The sequence below is a fragment of the Mustelus asterias genome, chromosome 9 (assembly GCF_964213995.1).
Source record: "Mustelus asterias chromosome 9, sMusAst1.hap1.1, whole genome shotgun sequence".
Taxonomy (NCBI): Eukaryota; Metazoa; Chordata; class Chondrichthyes; order Carcharhiniformes; family Triakidae; genus Mustelus; species Mustelus asterias.
Window position 1 is genome coordinate 125,045,517 of NC_135809.1, and position 22,401 is coordinate 125,067,917.

Sequence of the window (22,401 nt, forward strand, 5' to 3'; positions counted from 1 at the left end):
AAGCATCTCTGCATCCTCCTCACAGCTCACCCTCCTACCCAACTTTGTATCGTCTGCAAATTTGGAGATAATACATTCAGATCCCTCTTCTAAATTATTAATATATAATATGAACATTTGGGGTCCCAGCACAGATCCCTGTGGAACCTCACTAGTCACTGACTGCCAATCAGAAAAAGACCCATTTATGCCAACTCTTTGCTCCCTATCTGCTAACCAGCTTTCTATCCATCTCAAGACATTACCTGCAATCCCATGTGCTCTAACTTTACAAGGTAGTCTGCTATGTGAGACCGTGCCGAAAGCCTTCTGAAAGTCTATGAGCATTATAGTCAATAAAGAAACAGAATTTTGTAGGCACCGATATCTTTACAAAAACAATAATTCCTGGATAGATTCTGCTGGGCCAGGGGGATTTTGGACACTTCTGGTGTCATCTGGTAGAGTGTGTGGAAGGAACCAACGAAGAGATGCTGCCACTGCAGTCAATCAGCTCAGGGTGACAACCTGCTGAATTTACCCACTGGTGCCCATTGCTGAGACAAGTGAGGAGGACGTCACATGGTTCACATCTGGTTTACCCGGGGGTGGGAATCTGGAATGCACTGCCTGGGAAGGTAGTAGAGGCCGGAGACCTTACAAGCTTTAAAAAATATTTGGATGAGCAGTTGAAATATCATAACATTCAAGGATATGGGACAAGTGTAAGAATATTGGGTGGCACGGTGGCACAGTGATTAGCACTGCTGCCTCACAGTGCCAGGGACCCAGATTCGATTCCTTGCTTGGGTCACTGTGCGGAGTCTGCACATTCTTCCCGCGTCCGTGTGGGTTTCCTTTGGGTGACTAAAGACTATTTCCTCGGGTGGATGGAGCTATTACAAGGGGGCATAACTATAGGGTTCATGGTGGGAGATATAGGAAGGATATCAGAGGTAGGTTCTTCACGCAGAGAGTGGTTGGGGTGTGGAATGGACTGCCTGCAGTGATAGTGGAGTCAGACACTTTAGGAACATTTAAGCGGTTATTGGATAGGCACATGGAGCACACCAGGATGGTAGGGAGTGGGATAGCTTGATCTTGGTTTCAGATGAAGGTCGGCACAACATCGTGGGCCGAAGGGCCTGTTCTGTGCTGTACTGTTCTATGTTCTATGCTCTGGTTTCCTTCCACAGTCCGAAAGATGTGCTGGTTAGGTGCATTGGCCATGCTAAATTCTCCCTCAGTGTACCCGAACAGGTGCCAGACTGTGGCAACAGGGAGGCTTTTACAGTAACATCATTGCAGTGTTAACGTAAGCCTATTTGAGATACTAATAAATAAACTTTAAATTTAAGTGCAGGATAATGCGATTAGCACGGCCTTAGTGGTAGATACTGTTGGTGCAGCCTCAATGTGCTGAAGGGCCTTATCCACGCTGTACAACTCTATGACAAATGAGTTCAACACCATTCTAGTTGATCAACCAATGCTGAATTGGTGCCTTTAGTGCATATCCTTGTTGCACCCTCTTCTGGTGACAGTGTTAGTGCATATTAACAACCTGCTTTCACTGACATCGCTCAGGCTTCAGACATAGCTATACAAGCATTCATATGTTCACTGATCAATTTTAAACTGATGCCAAGGAGGAATATAAACATACTTGAAAGCAGCTGCTTAAACTTTCAGCCCTCCTGCCTATAGTTAAAAGGCTTTGGCACTCACTGATAATATTTTCATATGGAAGGAGCCTAAAGATTAATTGAATCAAGATGTTCGCGCTTGTGTGAAAAATCTAAGCCTAAACTCCAATTCAAATATTGTGAAATTTAGGAAAACACTGTCAAGTGTTGCAATGGATGGAAATCCCAAATGTCTCCTAGCGGCAGGCTGTGCGCTCATGCCATGTTCAAATGGTGCTTTCATATCGCACTCTCTGAAATTAAATGAAGGAATCGAAGGAAGACTGAGTTAAGATCAAAAAGGGAGCTGTGTAACCAGTGTTCATGCTGTCACGGGCAGTTGAAGCCAGATCACCTTATTCTGAACCGAATTATGAATTCTAAGGGACATCTATCTTTGATTGACAAGGGAGTCAAAGTTATGGGGGGGTGCAGGCGAGAAAGCGGAGCTAAGGCCACATCAGATCAGCTAGGTTTTATTGACTGGCGCAACAGACTCAAGAGATGGAATGGCTGGCTCCTGCTCCTATTTTTTATGCCTTTACCTCGAAATGTGCTTTGATTCTACTTTTGTTTCACCCCAGTTCTTTTAGGACGCAAATGATTGGTTGTTTCCAAAAAAATTTGTGTAAACTAATTTTAATATTGTCGTGAAGCTTTTCGTACAATTCAAAATATTTACAGGTTTATTTTGTGATACTAGAGTGGAATTTACATGTTGCAACTGGTAGACACGTATGCAGCCTCCTATTCCCTGGTCATCATCGCAATATTTGAACTTGTCGGAGTTTCATACATATACGGTAAGACCAATCTAGTTAATTGAGTTTTATTCTTAGTTGGTGCTGTTCCTACAAAACCATTAATCTTACGCGATCAATATTTTGTGAACTCCATTTCGCTGTTTGTATAAATCTGTTTGCACCAGGATAATTGAATTGAACATAATTCCATAACATAATGTAAAGCAACTCAATTCAATGTTTTGCTGAGAGTTTTTTTTCCCCTTTGCCTGCATGAGTGGCGTACCCCACGGTGGCTAATTAGTTACTTTGATAACTTTTCCAGCCATGTTATGAGAGGAATCTGCATTAAAAAGCCAGCTGATGACACATTGCCTCAGACAATGCCTGCTTTACTGTTTAACATTGTAATTAGAATCAACCAACCTGCATACTTCCTCTTAATCCTCTACCTGAAGACAAAACAGTTTTTGGCTTTTGACAACTGATTACTGGAATCATGTTGTGCATAATGAATCATAGAATCCCTACAGTGCAGAAAGGGGCCATTTGGCCCATCGGGCCTGCACTGATTCTTTGACAGCTCACACCCAGGCCCTATCCCCATAACCCCAGGTATTTACCCTCTAATCCCTCTAACCTACATATCTTGGGACCCCAAGGGGCAATTTAGCATGGCCAATCCACCTAACCTGCACATTTTTGGACTGTGTAAGGAAACCAGAAGAAGCCCACCCAGACACAAGGAGACCGTGCAAACAGACAGTCACCCAATACTGGAATTGAACCTGGGTACCTGGCGCTGTGAGGCAACAGTGCTAACCACTGTGCCACCTCTAACCATAACATGACGGCTGTGATCAATTATTGAACTGATTTTCTTCCATTCAGAGGACAGTTGAGAATATGTACCTGTGTCTGTCAGCTTAGCTCAATGTCAGTACTCTTGCATCTGAGCCTGAAGGACACCGGTTCATTCCCTACTTCAGGGACTAGGACTCTTGAGGCTGAATTGCAAAATTGTTCCAATCCAAAATGAGGCCATTTGGCCCATCACCTCTGCACCTCTGCTCTCTGAATAAGCAATTCACTTAATGCCATTCTCCTATCTTCTCCCATAACTCTGCACATTCATCCTTTTCAGATAACAGTCTGATTCCCATTTGAATGCTTCAATTGAACCTGCCTCAACCAGACTCTGAGGCAGTGCATTCCACACCTTAACCGCTCGCTGTGTGAAAATGATTTTTTTTCTCATGTCGCTTTTGTGTCTCTTGCCAATTACTTTCAGTGTGTGCCCTCTCATTGTCAATCATAAAAAGTTAAAGTTAAAGGTTTAGTTATTAGTCACAAGTAAGGCTTACATTAACACTGCAATGAAGTTACTGTTGCCACATTCCGGCACCTGTTTGGGTCAATGCACCTAACCAGCACATCTTTCGGACTGTGGGAGGAAACCGGAGCACCCGGAAGAAATCCACACAAACATGGGGAGAACGTGCAAACTCCGCACAGACAGTGACCCAAGCTGATAATCGAACCCAGGTCCCTGGCATTGTGAGGCAGCAGTGCTAACCACTGTGCCACCATGCCACCCCATCCTTACACGGGTGGGAATTGGTTCCCCCTGTCTACTCTGTCCAGGTCCTTCATATCTTGATATACGTACACAAATGCAACTTCCTATTCCCGAGTCACCATTGCAATATCTGAACTAGTCAGAGTTTCATATATATATATATGTATATATATATATACACAGTAAGACCAATCTCCTCTTAGCCCTCTCCAAGGGGAAGAATCCCAACTTCTCCAATCTATCTTCATAGCTGAAGTTCCACGTCCCTGGAACCATTCCCGTGAATCATTTTTGTACATCTTCCTGGTACTCCAGTACATTATGGAAGGAAGGAGGTTATGTTGTTAGATGAGACATTAAGTTGAAGAACTGTTCAGGTGGACAAAAAAGATCTCATGATAGTGTCTGAAGAAAAACGAAGACTTGTTGCTGTCATCAAGTAACATCTGCAAAATAGATTAACTGATCATTTATCCCATTTGTTGTGTGTGAAAACCTGCTGCATGCAAATGGATGCTGTGTCCGCCTACATTACAACACTTTCAGAGTATTTCAGCGACTGTCGGGCACTTTAAAATATTTGAAGAACACTGGCTAAATGAAATTTAACATTATGTTGGTCTTAAAAATATTTGCAGTTGTTCTACTTGAAATAAGGTAGGGTGCAAGTTATAGAGTCGTAGAATCATAGAGATTTACAGCATGGAAACAGGCCCTTTGGCCCAACTTGTCCATGCCGCCCTTTTTTTAAACCCCTAAGCTAATCCCAATTGCCCGCATTTGGCCCATATCCCTCTACACCCATCTTACCCATGTAACTATCCAAATGCTTTTTAAAAGACAAAATTGTACCTGCCTCTACTACTACCTCTGGCATTCACCACCCTCTGTCTGAAAAAATTGCTCCTCTGGACACTTTTGTATCTCTCCCCTCTCATCTTAAACCTTTGCCCTCTAGTTTTAGACTCCTCTCCCCTTGAGAAAAGATATTGACTATCTAGCTGATCTGTGCCGCTCATTATTTTATAGACCTCTCTAAGATCACCCCTCAGCCTCTTACGCTCCAGAGAAAAAAGTCCCAGTCTATCCAGCCTCTCCTTATAACTCAAACCATCAAGTCCAGGTAGCATCCTAGTAAATCTTTTCTGCACTCTTTCTAGTTTAATAATATCCTTTCTATAATAGAGTGACCAGAACTGCACACAGTATTCCAAGTGTGGCCTTACAAATGTCTTATACAGCTTCAACAAGACTCCCAACTCCTGTATTCAATGTTCTGACTGATGAAACCAAGCATGCCGAATGCCTTCTTCACCACTCTGTCCACCTGTGACTCCACTTTCAAGGAGCTATGAACATGTACCCCAAGATCTCTTTGTTCTGTAATTCTCCCCAACACTCTACCATTGAGTAAGTCCTGCCCTGGTTCAATCTACCAAAATGCATCACCTCGCATTTGTCTAAATTAAACTCCATCTGCCATTCGTCAGCCCACTGGCCCAATTGATCAAGATCCTGTTGCAATCGGAGATAACTTTCTTCACTGTCCATGTGTGTGAAAAGGGAAGACATTGCCTTGATTTTAACTTGGGCTGGGAATCAAGGGTGCCTGGTCACGCCTAGGTGCTCAGTGGGCTGCCTCCCAGACCCTGCTAGCGTATATTACCACGCTGATCCCACTCAAAGCTGCTGAGCAGGCTAGGTGGTTGCATTGGAAAATAAAGGTTAGAATGTTAGCCCACATCATTTGCAATTGTGTTCATAGAATTCTACAGTGCAGAAGGAGGCCATTCGGCCCATCAAGTCTGAACTGACTCTCTGACTGAGTATGTTACCCAGGCCATCTTCCTCGCCCTATCCCCCTAAACCCACACATTTACCATGGTTGATCCATCTAACTTATACATCTTGGTACACTAAGGGGCAATTTAGCATGGCTAATGCACCGAACCTGCACATCTTTGGACTGTGGGAGGAAACTAGAGCACCCGGAGGAAACCCATGTAGACACAGGGAGAACGTGCAAACTCCACACAGTCACCCAAAGCTGGAATTGAACCAGGGTTCCTGGCGCTGCGAAGCAGAAGTGCTGAACACTGTGCCACCATGCCATCCCCAGTTTCAGGATCATTAGTTTGCACCTCGGGATTTCTTGTCCACTAACATAACAACTATGCCACCCTACTTGTTGCTTGTGATGTGTGTAGGCAGATGTTAGATGTGTGTTCGTGTGGATATGTAGCTGTCATAGAGTTATACAGCACAGAAAGAGGCCTTTTGGCCCATCGTGTCTATGCTGGTGTCTTTCTCAATATTAGTAATGTAATATGTACAGCCATGTACCCAAAGTGGGTGGGTGGATTGGGGAGGTTAAAATACTCCAGAACTGAATTTGGCAGCTGACAGATCAGTAAGTTACCTAGGGCCAAGGTGCAAAATGAGTGACATTGCATCGGCTGCCCATTCAACGCAATGCCTAATATTCAGTTCCATTGGCTGCAATGGAGATGCATCTGCTCATTCAGAATTGGCATTCACCACAAGGTGGTGCTCTTTCTGCAAACATCTATCCCTCAATTGCAACAGGGGGAAAGTATCGTGAAACTGCACCAAACTGCAACTGAGGCTTAGATTTTTAAAGAATTTCCAATCAATAATAAATCCACCCTGTATGATATGCATAATGCAGACCACGAGATGTTTCACGTGTCGCAAAAATAAGAATGGATTTAACTGGATGTGTAAATCCCTCAGCATTGCTGTGCTCCCAGCAAGAAGCACTATCATTGTGAAAGCATCTGCCAAGATATTTATAATCACAGGGCATAAAAGCATTGCAGCTCAGCGCAGCCCTTCAGAAGGCAATGAAAAATGTACTGAATTTGGACTGGAACTCAATCCACAACAGGCTTTTCGAACAGTGGAGAGAAAAGCAATCAAATTAACTGTCGTGAATCAGGGATGTTGAAAATAATCACATTATCACCGTGCCAACTGGCCAACAATGGTGTCACGAAAGGAAAACGAAATTTGGCTTTCCACGTGTATAAGCAGGTGCCCAATCGATAGATATTGGTTCGCCACGGATGGAGTCATCTTTCCCTTGAGAAGGAGCTCACAGCTGAAACACGCAGGGATTATGAGTTTTTTTTACCCCCCTACGCTTATATAAATAAAACCCAGTGAAACATTGCTCATGGAGCAACCTTGGCCTCCTTTCTCGATATTGGCAATGTAATATATACAGCCACATACCCACAGATAGAACAGCTCTGTGTTCCATCGGCTGTCAACACTGAAGAGGGACAGCATTGAACTACCCCTCCCCAAGCAAAACATGATACTGTTAGAGGGAATTGAAGATAGGTCCAGCCATGCTTAAATACTGAACATACAGGGCCTGTTTCCATGCTGTAAACCTCTACGCGTATGACTCTAAAAAATGCTTCAAAATATAAATAAACAGTCTCATCAGCTCTATAATGACATTGGTGTATGTAGGCTGCCTGGCTTTTGGTTTTAGACCATAGCTTCAATGTTAGAAATCTTTGGGTTGGGTATCCAGTGGTGCTGCAGTATTCCAGTGTTATAATGTTTGGAGATGGTCTTGCTGATCCGGGACTGACTCCGCTTTGACTGCAGCCTCATTCCATTGTTGCAACACTCTGAAACTCCAAAGTGTGGCTGCCCTTTTTCAATGCATGCGAGTTGTTCGAATGCCATTCTTCTCGCATTGAAGCATTCCAATTGTTAGATTCTCTCCCCCCCAACTCCTTTCCCAACTCTTGCAAAGGCTTAGCAGGGCTGTACGGTGGCACAGTGGTAAGCACTGCTGCCTCACAGCGACAGGGACCCAGGTTCGATTCCCGGCTTGGGTCACTGTGTGGAGTCTGCACGTTCTCCCTGTGTCTGCTCAGGGTGCTCCCGTTTCCTCCCACAGTCTGAAAGATGTGTTTGTTAGATGCATTAGCTATGCTAAATTCTCCCTCAATGCATCCGAACAGGCGCCGGAGTGTGGCGAGCAGAGGACTTTCATAATAACTTCATTGCAGTGTTAATGTGACATTAATAAATAAGCTTGGAGCATTTCAGAGAGGTAGTGAAAAGTAATGAATGTTAATTCCCATCACATTCCAAATTCCGACCGAAGGATACCAGTTAATCTTGCATTTCTGTGCTCACAGGCTTGAAACGATTTTGTGAAGATATCGAGATGATGATTGGATTTCAACCTAGCTATTTCTGGAGAATTTGCTGGGCTTTTGTCACTCCTACAATTCTGACAGTATGTATCATCGCTTCATGTGTTCTGATAGCCAAGGTCAATAGACATGGAAATAATTGTGTACCCTTTGCTGCATAGAAGTCTCCATTATGTGGGGGAAAATGAATTGCTGGGCTAAAGGGCCCAGGTCAATCGAATGTACCTTTTACCATCTTGGTATCTGCATGACACAATGCTTATTGGACTTGTTAATGAATCACAGCAATCAATCCTTATTACTTTTTCCAAAGCAGACCCAGACATAGGAACATAAGAACAGGGATAGGCCATTCAGCCCATTGTGCCTGCTCCCCCATTTAATACGAACATGGCTGATGGGATATGACAGTGCCTTATACGCCCACTATTCCCGTAGTCCATTACCTATTGTTAATCAGAAATCTATTAATCTCTGCTTTAAGCATACCCAATGACTGACCTTCCACCGCGTACTAGGATACAGAATTCCAAAGATTCACAACCACCTGTGTAAAGAAATTTCTGCTCATCTCGGTTTTAAGTGGCATCCCCCTGATTTTCAAATTGTGCCCCCTGGTTCTAGACTCCCCAGCCAAGGGGAACACGTTACCAGCATCTACCCTGTCTATTCCTTTAAGTATTTTGTATCTTTCAAGAGATCACCTCTCAATCTTCAAAGGAAAACTCCAGTGATGAAAAGCTTTGGCAAACATAGGGCCAAAGTCACCTATTCTTCCCAATTATGCTACACTTCAGATTAAGAGTATTGACTCATATTTTGGTGATATGTAGGTAACGTACAGGGAACTTTCATTGTAAGTTTTCACTATTTTCTAATCTTTGTCTCCCCTTTTGGGTCTTTCATGTTATCATTTAATTTACGAGGATATACCATTTTTACAACAATGACTTACATTGATACAATGGCGTTAACATAGTAAAATGTCCCAAAGTGCTTCACAGAAGAATAGTCAGCCAAAAACAATGAACCAAAGAAGGAGACATTAATACAGGTGACCAAAAATTTGGGCAAAGAGGTTTGTTCTGAGGAGTATCCAAAAGGAAGAGGCAGAGAGAGATGCAGACACTTTTATTTGGCTGATTGTGCATCTGTACATCACGATGAAATGTTAAACCTTATATTAATGTAGATTATTGTTGCAAAAGTGATTTATCCTTGTAGGGAGGGAATTTAGAGCCTATATTGACAGAACAATGTTATCCATCACCTTATGTATCTTGAACCATTAGGCCATATTATCATCAAAAGATATTCAATTATGTCTGAACTACCAGAGCACAATTGAATAGCTTTGAGACTTAACAAATCCTGAAATTGTCTTGCAACCTCTTGACGAACCTGAGACAACTGCTATTTTATAAAATTTACATGGCAAGAAATGGGTTTTACCAATGGAACATATTACACAAGTCATTCAGTATGTATAATTAAACTGAGACTGTCTTCAAGATGTCTTAATAATAGACTGATATCATTGTTGCTTCTCAGATAGGGAAATATCCACCTTCAGGATTCAAAATACACATTAAAGCTTTAAAAGGAATGACTTACAGTAATCATTACTTTACTCTCAACTCTTTGAACATATAGGATAGTCAGATGCTCTTCCCTAGGGTAGAAAAGTCAAGCACTAGGGGACATAGGTTTAAAGTGCATGGAGAAAAGTTTAGAGATGTGTGAGGCAAGTTTTTTACACAGAGGGTGGTGAATGTCTGGAACGCGCTGCCTGAGGAGGTGGTGGGAGCAGGTACGATAGCGGCAATTAAAGAGCATCTAGACAAATACATGAATAGGATGGGGATGGAAGGATACGGACTCCGTAAGTGCATACAGTTTTAGTTTGGGCAGGCATCATGATTGGCACAGGCTTGGAGGGCCGAAGGGCCTGTTCCTGTGCTGTACTGTTTTTTGTTAGTCTAGGCTGATGTTCCAGGGGTGTACTGAGGAAGTGGCAAAGGCATCAGAGGCCTTACTGATCTCACTGTACGCTATTAAAAGAAGGAAAAGGGTGATACTCTTGGTGTTTATCTTTCAACCAATAAATTATTGGATCATTTATCTCATTGCTGATGGCAGGACTTTGCTATCTGCAATTTATTTACATTAGACGTGACCATAATTCATGATTGACTGAGAAGCGCTTTAACTGACCTAAAGCTGGGAAAGGTGCTAATAAACAAATTATTTCATTACTGGTGCAAACTGAATAGGCGATGAGTAATTGTATTACATACATTGAATGAAATACAACAGCAAACTATAAATAGGCATTTCATACTTGTCCATGCTCCTCTTTATGCATAATGTAAGACATTGTCATATATCTATCAACACTGATTTACCGCTAAGTTGTTCCCTGATGTATTTGATGTTGCCTGTGAACTACGGTATGGTGGAATAGAGTAAGTATATTCTTTCTGTGATAGTGGAATGCTGAGCTAAGAAGTTCCATATACCTTGTGAAGGACAATAAAATGAGCATGGAGGGATCTTGTGATCTTTTCCCACTTTTGCTTAGATGTTTATAGGCTGGTGTTTCTGTTACCTGTACATTTGTTGGATTACAGGTAAATAAATAGATCAACTTGTATAATTGATGTATAGCACATTTTAGAAATCATAAACGTACTTATACATTTCTTTCATTTCCTAGTTCATCCTTTGCTTCAGCTTTTACCAGTGGGAACCCCTGACATATGAAAATTACAAATACCCAGCCTGGTCGATGGTGATGGGATGGTTAATGCTGGCCTGCTCTGTCATATGGATCCCTATCATGTTCGTGATTAAGATGTATTTGGCCCCTGGTTGTTTTATTGAGGTATAATGATCGGATCTATATCCTCAATGTTGAGCTTCATGCACGTATATGAATGATTCTGCTATCATGAAAATTATGTGGTTAATTTGCTTATTCTGAAACTGCGCTTTACATTTTCAGAGGCTTAAGCTGGTATGCAGCCCTCAACCTGACTGGGGCCCCTTCTTAACGCAACACCGTGGAGAGCGCTACAAGAATATGATAGATCCTCTTGGGACTTCTTCTCTTGGACTCAAACTACCCCCCAAAGACATGGAATTAGGATCTCAATTCTAGTATTGCCTACTACTCTGCATAAATATATGGACTCATCATATTTTCTTATTTGGATATTTCATGTTTTTTAGCACAACTGTCCTCTCACATTCTGATCTCATCTTTGTGAAAATCATTTTGTTGATTTTCCCACTCATTATCCACGTCATTCCTTCTTCTTCAGTTTTGACCATTCACTCAAATGTCCCTCTCATCTCTCCACATTCTCCATTGCCCATTTCTTCCCCTTATTGTTTTCCTGACACTCCCTTGCTTCCCATCTCTCCCTCCCTTGCCCTGTAGCACTGGATTTTAATCCAGACTTTCTTCAACTCTGATCATTCTTGTCATCCCGCCCTCTACATGTTTTTTTGCATTTTCCTCTATCACTGACTTTAGTCTCTTTCCCTCATCTCACCTCTTTTTGCCACCTTCCAATTCTAAGTTTCACCCACCCATTTTACTCATTCCTCTTTCCTCCCACTCACCAAGAAGTGTTTCTCCCACAAAATCTGTCCTGTGATTTGTGCCTACCAGTCCGAACACCCTAGTTTTCCTTCTTTCACTTTGTCTACAGCTGGAAAAAAGAGCAATTGTACAATTCTACTTGTTATATTGCCAAATACTGGAAGAACTTGTAAAACTCATTGTACAGACAGTCTTGCGATTCAATTTCTTTACTCAATGGAGGTTGAGGTTAAATAAGGTCATCACAACCTCTGCAACACCAAGACAATGTTGGTTGTCCCAGCTCCCACTGATTTGGCCAGACTGTATTCCCTTCATTCTATGATGTAACCTCTAAGGTGTTCATGCTTTTAAAAAAGTGAGCAGTGTTCATATAGTGCGTAGTAGTGGTGTCACGTCCCTCTAAGTATCTTATGAAAAAAATGTAGAGATGGTGAGCATAGCGTAGTTTTAACCAAAAAAAACTTTCTTAAAAACAGTTTAGTCTGAAATTTACAGTAGTTGTCTTCCGGGGATTTTTCGTCAATAATTCTGTCTGTCTGTCTTCGTGTTAAGAGGGTCTCAGGTAAATTTTACGTTCATTTTTTGTTTCCCTTATGGGATGACTAATCCTTGTCATATCAATAATTTCATTAATTTCCATGTAGAGTATAGATATGCCTCAGTGTTGAAACCCATTTAATATATCTGTTTCCCCTGGCATTTGCCTTGGAAACATCAGTTATGATTTAACCAGAAACTACATTCAGATATTTACCTTTATAGATAGTTATAGATATAAATATATATATATATATAAAACATATATCGCCATTTTGCACCTTAATATTAATTGCAATACTTTTTCCCCAGTCTTACCCTCCTCCTATAAGCCATCTTCAGGCAGTGGGTACCAAAGACAGATTGTGTCTGTGATAGCTAAGCAAAGATTGCTGGAAACTGCTGAAGTACATTTTTTTCTTATTGAGTTTACACATTGTCAACACATCAGGTTGACCACTGGCCTTATTGATGTGTCCCAGCGTCAGAAATAAAAAAAAATGGTGTATTTGATGAAACGTATAATAGAGTAACCTGTACTTTACCATATAGAGTAAGTCACTTGTATGTAACATATGTGGTGTCTCCAGGCACTTTAAGTGGACCTATCTTTGTATAGGTTAATTCCTAATTACTTACGTAATGTCATGTATATTTATGTGCGTTCTCTACGGGGTACTGCTGCCTATGGATATAGATATGTGCCTCAGATCAGGCCATCAGAACCATCGACTGATCTCACACCCACACTAAGCACACATCTAAGTTAAATGTGAGTGTCGCGTCACCCATGCTCGATGGCTATCTTGCATACACAATGTACATGATTCATTTAATAGATCTTCATTCTTGAGGCCCTACCTCAGATTTTGTATCTATGTGTATAAATACAATTCAATGCATTATATATTTGCCTATACGATGTTCAAATTAGAGACGGTCCTATAAATGTAACTTGAAGAAAGGCGAAAATAAATGTTAACGTTTTAAATGTCACATGTGGGGTCTATCAGTGCGGAAAGCGGTGTGTGTGTGTGTGTCTGTGTTGATTTTTGGAGAGAGGGTGCAACGCAAAATACACTCAGGATTACACGGAATCCGTGCCGTTCCTTAAGAAGCACATCCCCCTTATTTCCATCCTCCCAGAATAGACTGTGGAGCATAATACGAGGGAAGAGGCAGCAAGTTTAATCCACACGGGTGAATCGTGCGAGCTGCATCCTTTTCCTCCTTCCCCCGGAGAGGTACCATCCTTTTTTTTAATTTGCTGCTTCTTCGTACTTGTCCAAGGCTCGACAGCTCCGATCTATCCATCCACAGGGGTCGCCGACTAACACTGTGGATCGACACAAGTCTCCGGCTGGGCGGAGGTTCAGGACGGAACAGGCACAGGCATAAAGGTCTAGCGTTCAGTCCGCAATATCTACACAGGCATAGCCTTCGCTGGGGCTGTCTTTCTTTTGGAAATTGACGTGTGTGTGTGTAGCAAACTTCGACCACCCCCCACCCCCACTTCTCTCTCTCCCCTCCCTCTCCTCCCTTCCTCCCTCCCACTCCCCTCCCTCCCTCCCCCTTTCCTCCCATCGAGGTTGGACTGCTCCTGGGAGAAACATCCAGCGCTCCTGGAGCTGAGAAGTCACTAGTAAGCCTGAGCTGGGATTCGCCAAGTTATCAAACAAAGTGAATCAGTCACAGAGAAATCTATTTAACAACAACAACAGCAAGAACAAAAAAAATATACACACACAAAACCCTACCCACTTCTCACCAGCACCTGAACCAACAAAATGCCGCAGAAGCAAATGGATTTAATTCCGGTGATTTTAGCTATCATTGTGTCCGCAAAACCAGGTAAGGCGATAATTATTCTACTGCACAGGGAGAGAGGGAGGGAAATAAGGAGGGTAATGCATTTGAGTTGCTGCATTCAGCTCAGTTGTAAAGAGATTGCTGCCTTTTTCTGCATGTGTGTGTGAGTGGAGTTGCTGTGTATTTGGGATAGTGTGAGGGACATCTATCTACTCATCCATAGTCTCCCCCCTTCTCCCCTCCTTTGAGATGGCTTGGCTTTTGACAGGAGGCTGTTGTAGTGCGCTATTAGAATGATTTTTAAATCAATGGGGAATTCATTCCCCCTTCCCCATCCACCCACCCACCCTCTGGTAGAATTAATTTTTTTTTTGCACGGGTCAGTTAGCTCGCCGGCTTAATGGAGCTTGACTTGATTGTTGAGAGGGTGTTTGAAAACAAGCTCTGTTAACAACGCGGCGAGAGACTTGTTATGTAGACTGAGCTTCACTCTTCTCCCGGGACCCTTATTATTTCAGCTATTAATATTCCTAGCCGGGCGAATTTGGGAGACTGTGAGAGTGTGTGCACGTTTTTGCTTAGCACAGTCCATACTGCACACTGGACCCCCCCCCCCCCCCAGTCATTGCTCAAATGCCATTCTCTGTCCGCGGCTGTTTAAGTAACATTAAAGTTCAAGTAACTGTCCCCTGCCGAGGTTCAGCTTTGATCGGAGTGGATTTCACGTTAAGGTTTACAGTCAGTCGCTAATGTACAGGTCGATTGTAATAACTTTTTATTTTGAGGGAAAAAAAGGAACAACACACAAAAATAACAAAAGAAGGAATCAACTTCATGCGATTTTTTTGTAGCATAGCCCGGTTAGAGTCTGCTGCAGAAAGGCTGGATCTTAAGAGGATGATTCATTCATTGGCAAATCTCCCCCCCCCCCCCCCCCTCTGTAATACACCTTGGTAAGCATCAATTTCATAAGTGGGGAAACACAATGTGGAAGTGAAACACTCCCTAAGGTGACAACAGAGGATTTGTGTGTGTGTCGGACAGAGCTGGGTTATATACTGTATAGCGCCGCTGTGTGTATGTGTGTGTATCTGAGAGAGAGAGAAAGTGGAACAGAGCGAGGTTGAATTATCTCAGGTGCAGCGTTTAAGATTTAGGATGGTCAAAGTTGCCAGGCGATTATCCGGTGACTTCATCCCAAACTTTACACTGACTTCGAGCGGTTTGAAAGTAGCACCGCCAACTTATTGATTAAGTGGAAAAGAAGAAGTGATGTGAAGTGATCGGAGGGGTACTGGGCCTTTTGGCTAAGATCAAGCCCAAGATGGGATGCAATGTCTTATCTTGTCAGCTTGGATCTTGTTTGTCTCCCTTGAATTGGATTCAATTGGATTTTGAATTTGGTTTTTGGAGCAAGTAAGGAATGGATTCGGGTTTGACAGGTCCACTCTTGAGTTTTGGCTTTGTAACTTTAAGGATGGAGAGATTTATGGGCTAAAACTGGGGAATAATGCCTACTTCAATTAGTGCATTCTCAGCACACACACACACGCTGTGACAATTGAACATTATGGGGAGCTGAATAACATTGGTTGCTTTAAACTTTGTAGTGCCGGGAGAGTTCTGCTGTCCTCTTTTGTTAATGCTGTTCTATCTCTTGTAGTCTTAGGGTTTGGAGTGGACCCTGACTTGCAAATTGATGTCACCACAGAACTGGACCTTGATTATACACGGACGGGAGTTGCTCAGGTACCGGGATTATATAATAACAGCAAAGCGTATTTGTTTCAAGGTAAATGGGACAACAAAAATCAATCATTTTCCTTCACCTCCTTAGCTTTTACACCACCATCCATACAGCCGGGCTCTCTCTCTCTCTCTCTGTGTCTCTCAGTCAGTACCAATAAGCCTCTTCTAACTAGTTTGCTCTTCCAGCGATAGGATAAGCAGCATTAGTACATACTTCATGGAAAGTCAGACAATAAAAGAAAATACAAATACACACAAATACACACCTATTTCAGAAACAGAGGGAGCGGAGATATTAGCTTCCAAAGCACGTCGGTGGTCACGGATGAAACCTCTGTAATGAATGCTATCAAATTCATCATATTTTATTCATGACTTTTGTGATGTTTCGCTGAAGCGAGCAAAAGGCATACAGTTTAAAAAAAAACGCAGCATTGTGCGGAAAGTGTGTGTGTGTGTGCGTGATTTAAAGAGTAACTTCATTAACTGAAGCATAAGCGAGTGGCTTGACTTGCTGCCTGATGCTTTAGTTCCTGTGGGCTAGTAACGAATTGATGGCTTGACAGGGAATGTCCTATCTCCTCTACCACTTGTGGGCGGAAGTGAGTCCAACTTTCTGTTTGTTTGCCCTGATTTATCACAAATTGCCAGAGGATTCTAATAAGATTGAGATGTTGGCGGATGGGCAGCCCTATACCGTGCCTTTTTGATAATGCACCATGTGGAAAATAGGCCAACCCATGCACAGCAGCTGAGTCGATTTTACATTCCCCGCCTGGCAGACTAGATCGGAGCCTATAAATTTTCCCAAAATGTCCTGCATGGTGCACAGAGGTTTAAGTTGAAAGTTGATTTATTTATTAGTGTCACAAGTAGGCTTACATTAACACTTCAATGAAGTTACTGTGAAAACCTCTTAGGCGCCACACTCCGGCACCTGTTCAGGTACACTGAGGGAGAATTTAGCATGGCCAGTGCACCTAATCAGCACGTCTTTTGGACTGTGGGAGGAAACCCGAACAGCCGGAGAAAACCCACGCCGACACGGGGCAAACATGCAGACTCCACACAGAGTGGCTGAGCTGTGAATTGAACCCATGTCCCTGGCATTCCAACCATTATTCTGTAAATTGAGTTTGTGTCTTTATTTGCCCTGTTTGTGAACAGAATTCCCACTCACCTGAAGAAGGAGCTTAAGGCTCCGAAAGCTTGTGGCTTTTGCTACCAAATAAACCTGTTGGACTTTAACCTGGTGTTGTTAAACTTCTTACTGTGTTTACCCCAGTCCAACGCCGGCATCTCCACATCTGGCACTGTGAGGCAGCAGTGCTAATCACTGTGCCACCAGTACAACAACCAATTGAACTTTCTTTTGGCTTCTTAACTCCAATTTGCATTGTGTTTAAGGTCATTTTTCCCTCACCATGAATATCCAAATATCTAGCTTTTGGATTTGGTGACCTTTTGACATTTGTAGAATGTTGCTTAAGTACGCAAAACTGATGTTTTCCAAATCTCAAATGTAAATGCAATGTTCAAAATTAATGAGTGCTGGGACTTGTTTTAAATGTCCTAAGAGGGCTCTCATTTGGGAGAACCTTGATTTATATAGTGTTGAGCCTTTGAACCTGACGCCCTCATTCTTTTATATTGATTGAACGTCCCAGGGACTAAAGACAAGACACTCAGAACTTATCACCTTTCGACTAATTATAATAATTCATCCAGCAGCTTATATTAATACAATGAGTTTGAAGCCTAGAATACCAATCCCTTCTTTAATTTATTTGAACAGATCATCAATAATCTAGATTGCGGTTATTATTAGCAGTGGACATTGAGTGTGATTGAACAGATGTTAAGGACGTCTCTCATTTGAAAGGTTGGTCTTTGCTGTCTTGCGTGTTGATTTCATGTCAAAGTAAGCCATGTGGGGCATGAAAGGACAATAGAGAAAATGCACCTTTGACATTCCTGGTCCCAGGTGCTGAATATCAAAATATCGAATATCGAAAACGTACTTGGCAATGTGCTGCAGAGGACACCTCTTTTGAGGGAGTTAGTTCCGCCCCTTTTTCTCATTCATCAACTTGCATTGACGACCTGGTTAAAAAGTCAATAGGTCTACGTTTCCCAGTCACCCTTTCCATCCTGCCACAGAACATTTTGTGGTGTGTCATCTTTAAATTCTCGCCAAAGGAATTCTTGATTTCGAAATTGAAATGACCCGCTCCCTCTCCACTAAAAACAAATTGGTCTTGGAGCTATTAGTGAACAAATTTACAGACTTTGACATGACAACAGCACTTACAGACTGCATCTCCCGAGACAATAGATATAACTATTTCTCTGGTGTGTATTGTGGCCTGAAATGTCACTGCGAGAATTGATTCATCGATTCATCTCATTCTGTGTGCACCTGTTTTTATGGATTTATACAAAGGTCTTTGCGTTTTATTATTCAAAGTCGAGGTCGTTGAACCATGCACGATCTATTCAGAAATGCATATGGAGATGTTGTTGCCTAACAAGTACACATGTTAATGCTTTCCAAGCACAGGAAAGTAAACAAGGAGTGAACTTTACTCAGAGAATTCTGAGGGGATCGGCAATGGGAGAATCGAGGGAATAGTATTGGAAGATTGTGCCATATGGCCTTTGTTGTGACTGATTATGCTTATTTTCCTCAGATGTGGAGAGACAAATACAGGCGGCTCCACACATTGCCGAGAAAGTGATTCAACTGCTTAGAAATAAAAGTGAATTCACAATTGTAGCCACGGTCCAACAAAACTCTTTAACCTCTGGGGTCATCTTATCCATCCATGAATCTGATCTCAGGTAGAGTAATGTGTAGCGCACTCTGTAAATATATGAATATGTTTTTTTTCTAACTAGTAAACCTGCAACTTACTGGTTAATACTGCACAAGCTTCACAAGTCAAAAGGTATTCGAGTTGGGTTTAAATTTGGACAGAAGTCAGCCGTTGGGATCTTTTCCCAGGCCGAATTAATTTGTATGTTCTGGTTTTAATGGAACAAGCCTTTTGACACTTCAGTGGAACTCAGTGGATTGGTTTCACATCTTATTTTGCCACACTTCTGTGTTTCCCCTGAACACAAAATAATGGGCTGCCTCTGGACGGATTGCAAATTTGGTAACTTAGTGAAGATTACCCGTGTTGCCATAAAGTACAGCGCCAGCCATTTGTCATTCCCATCTAAATCCTGAATACTCATTGCTACTAAATCTCTTCCTGAATGCTTTTGTTTAATAATTATTTGTAGAACCACAGTATTATGGGGTGCTTTTATATTCAGCATTTCTGCCGCTTGGTTGCTAGATGGTGACATCCCTGCACAATCTCCCCACAGTTACACTGCCAGAATACGATCCCATTATCCAGATAGGAGAAGGATCCAAAATTAAGGAAGAGGGAAGACTTGCATTTGTATAGCACCTTTCAGAATCTTGGACCATCCTAAAGCATTTTGCAGCCCTGGGACCTTGAAGAGCGGCGGTTGTTTTTAAAGTTTAAAGTTTATTTATTAGTGTCACAAGTAGGCTTACATTAACATTGCAATGAAGTTACTATGAAAATCCCCATGTCGCCACACACCGGTGCCTGTTCGGGTACACTGAGGGAGAATTTAGAATGGCCAATGCACCTAACCAACATGTCTTTCAGACTGTTGTAATATAGGAAATCGAGATCTCATGTGCAAACAACATTGTGATGAACGATTAAATAATTTGTTTCAGTGATGTTGGTTGAGAGATAAATATTAGGCAAATCACCCTGTTATTCTTTGAAATACGTCCTTGAATGCCCACTCGAGGAAAGATAGTGGCTCAGTTTAAAGCCTGATCCAAAGGATGGCATTGCTGCTAGTGTAGCACTCCCTTAGTACTGCACTGTTTGGATTATTGCTCAAGTTTCTGAGACTCTGGGTGAGGTAACTATCACTGAATCAAAGCTGATCACAATGGGATTGTAGTTCAATTCTGCTATCTGAATAAAGCAGCTGATCTTAGTGATGTAGATGCAAGGACATTGATCTTAGTGATGCACACGGACATTGCTGATTTGTGACAGATTGCCAATATATGTAAAGCTAAAGTCGCCATATTCCCCAGATGACCATAGGCTGCTCTCCCTTTTGAGAGGGAGAGCTGACTGGTGGTGATTTAACCTGAGGATCACCACACTTCAGGCAAAGTTGAGAAGGCGGGGCCTTCATGAATAACCTCAGCTGGTACGGGAATTGAACCCATGCTGTTGGCATTGCTCACCAGTTGTCCAGCCAAGAGAGTTAAACTGGCACCCAACGCAACTCTATCCGTAAGCTTGCCTGTATAGGGCATTTTTACATTTTTGCTTAGACACTGGCGCTGAATTCTACCACCTCACCCGCCACAGAGTTGCAGCGGAAGAGGTGCGGACAACAGAAATGTCCATTGACCTCGGGTGGGTATTTCTGGTCTCGCTCCAGTGAGGCCATAAAATCCTGCCCTAGGTGAATAGCAAGACTCCCAAATGGTGCTTTCCCACTTGTTATTTGCATCAAGGTGCTACGAGTGATTGGAGGGCAAACAAAGAGTGAAGGGAAGCACTTGTTCTCTGTATTGCTGATCTCTACTCAGAGAACCTAGTAAAATTTGACTCCCTAGTTGGATAAAGATCATTGATGTTGGGCAATATCTACCGGAGCAAACACATCCGTCATTGATTATGTCCTATCAATGAAGACATGCCTAAGTTTGATGTATGGTTGTGTCCAGACCTGAAGGACTATGGATTGCTTTATAATCATTGAATGAAGCCAAGTGATGCATAATATATAATTAATTGTTACAACAAAGCAGGTTTAAATGTGACAGATTGACAATGTTTTACACAAAAAGAAGGCTTAATAGTTCATGTATGAAAATCAGAACTTGTTAAACAGAGCTGGGAGAATTCAATGTGCGTATCTAACAGTAAAAAGTTTATTTATTGCTGTCACAAATAGGCTTACATTAACACTGCAATGGAGTTACTGTGAAAACCCCCTTGTCGCCACACTCTGGCGCCTGTTCGGGTACACTGAGGGAGAATTTTAGCATGTCCAATGCACCTAACCAGCATGTCTTTCAGTCTGTGGTAGGAAACAGGAGCACACCCTGCAGACATGGGGAGAACGTGCAAGGTCCACACAGACAGTGGCCCAAACCGGGAATCGAACTTGGGTCCCTGGAGCTCTGAGGCTGCAATGTTAACCACTGTGCCACCGTGCCACACTATCGAAATCCTGTTTGGTAGTTATGAGGCTGGCTAGTCAAAACTCTGCTGTAATGATGTTATATTGTTGGCTAATAGATGGATTAACAAAATGATCTCTCTGTGTGTAAGTGGCTCTTAGTTTCACACAGTGTTTACTGGATTTGAGCCTAAGAGGCTGACTGTTAAGACATTGGTATGGCCATGAATCGCAGGCTGAATCAGGGCTACCAGAAGATCAGAGTGCATTCAAAGAGTTTTTGATAGTCCCCAATTTCAGCATATAGACAAGCTCAATTCTTCTTCAATTTAGGTTAAAATTTGGCTTGATGTTTCACAGAACAAGTCTGCTTTTCATTGTGGCATCTCTCCATTACCTGATATGTCGAGGCCAAAACATTGTCTGCTTTCAAGAAGAAATTAGATATAGCTCTTGGGGCTAAAGGGATCAAGGGATTTGGAGGGGGACGGGGACGGGGACGGGGGACGGGGGGGGGGGGGGGGACGGGGGGGGGGGGGGAGGTGGAATCAGGATATTGAATTTGATGATCAGCCGTGATCATAATGAATGGCGGAGCAGGCTTGAAGGGCCAAATGGCCTACTGCTGCTTCTAGTTTCTATGTGTCACTCTCTAGTTACTTGTAGGTCACAGCAGCTTTGCTTTTCCAATGGACCAAGTCTGGATGCACGAAAGCAACCAATCCCTTTTGACAGCTGTGATCTCTCACTCCAATTTTACTGCATTTACATAGAGCTTATCGTTATAAACTTTTGATTTGAGTCTACCCTGGTTGTTTCAGGCGCAAGGGTCGTACCATACACCTCAAGATATTGTTCAACTGGTGTAGTGACTGTGGAATGTGACAGGAAATATTTGGTATATTGAATCCACAGACAACTGGAAAGTTACTCTTGGGTTCTTGAACACAATGGATTTTTTTTGTGTCGGTAGGAAGTTAATTATCTTTGATATAGAAATCTTGGGCGTCATTTCAACTTCGCTCACCTGATGAGATTAGATTAGAAACAAAGAAACATAGAAACTAGAAGCAGGCCTAGACCATTTGGCCCATCGAGTCTTCTCTGCCATTCATTATGATCATGGCTGATTATCAAATTCATCCCCCCTTACCCCCATATCCCTATATTCCTTTAGCCCCAAGAGCTATATCTAATTTTTTCTTGAAATCAGGCAACGTTTTGGCCTCAACTACTTTCTGTGCTCGTGAATTCCACTCATTCGCTG

At 42.4% G+C, this 22,401-nt stretch overlaps 2 protein-coding genes across 5 annotated transcripts in view; both read left to right on the top strand.

Moving 5' to 3' along the window:
- slc6a5 (solute carrier family 6 member 5) overlaps window positions 1–11,348 on the top strand; it is a 69,115-nt gene extending 57,767 nt beyond the window's left edge. For all 3 annotated transcript variants that reach the window (XM_078221319.1, XM_078221321.1, XM_078221320.1), the window contains 4 exons: window positions 2,368–2,467; window positions 8,171–8,271; window positions 10,905–11,072; window positions 11,193–11,348. In XM_078221319.1, the coding sequence (XP_078077445.1) occupies window positions 2,368–2,467; window positions 8,171–8,271; window positions 10,905–11,072; window positions 11,193–11,348 (525 nt within the window). The remainder of the gene's footprint in view (window positions 1–2,367; window positions 2,468–8,170; window positions 8,272–10,904; window positions 11,073–11,192) is intronic.
- Window positions 11,349–13,617: 2,269 nt separating this feature from the next.
- The window catches only part of LOC144498984 (protein kinase C-binding protein NELL1-like), an 893,123-nt gene continuing 884,339 nt past the window's right edge, over window positions 13,618–22,401 (top strand). For both annotated transcript variants that reach the window (XM_078221009.1, XM_078221010.1), the window contains exons 1-3: window positions 13,618–14,186; window positions 15,808–15,936; window positions 18,584–18,734. In XM_078221009.1, coding sequence (XP_078077135.1) covers window positions 14,123–14,186; window positions 15,808–15,936; window positions 18,584–18,734 — 344 coding nt within the window. In that variant the 5' untranslated portion in view covers window positions 13,618–14,122. The remainder of the gene's footprint in view (window positions 14,187–15,807; window positions 15,937–18,583; window positions 18,735–22,401) is intronic.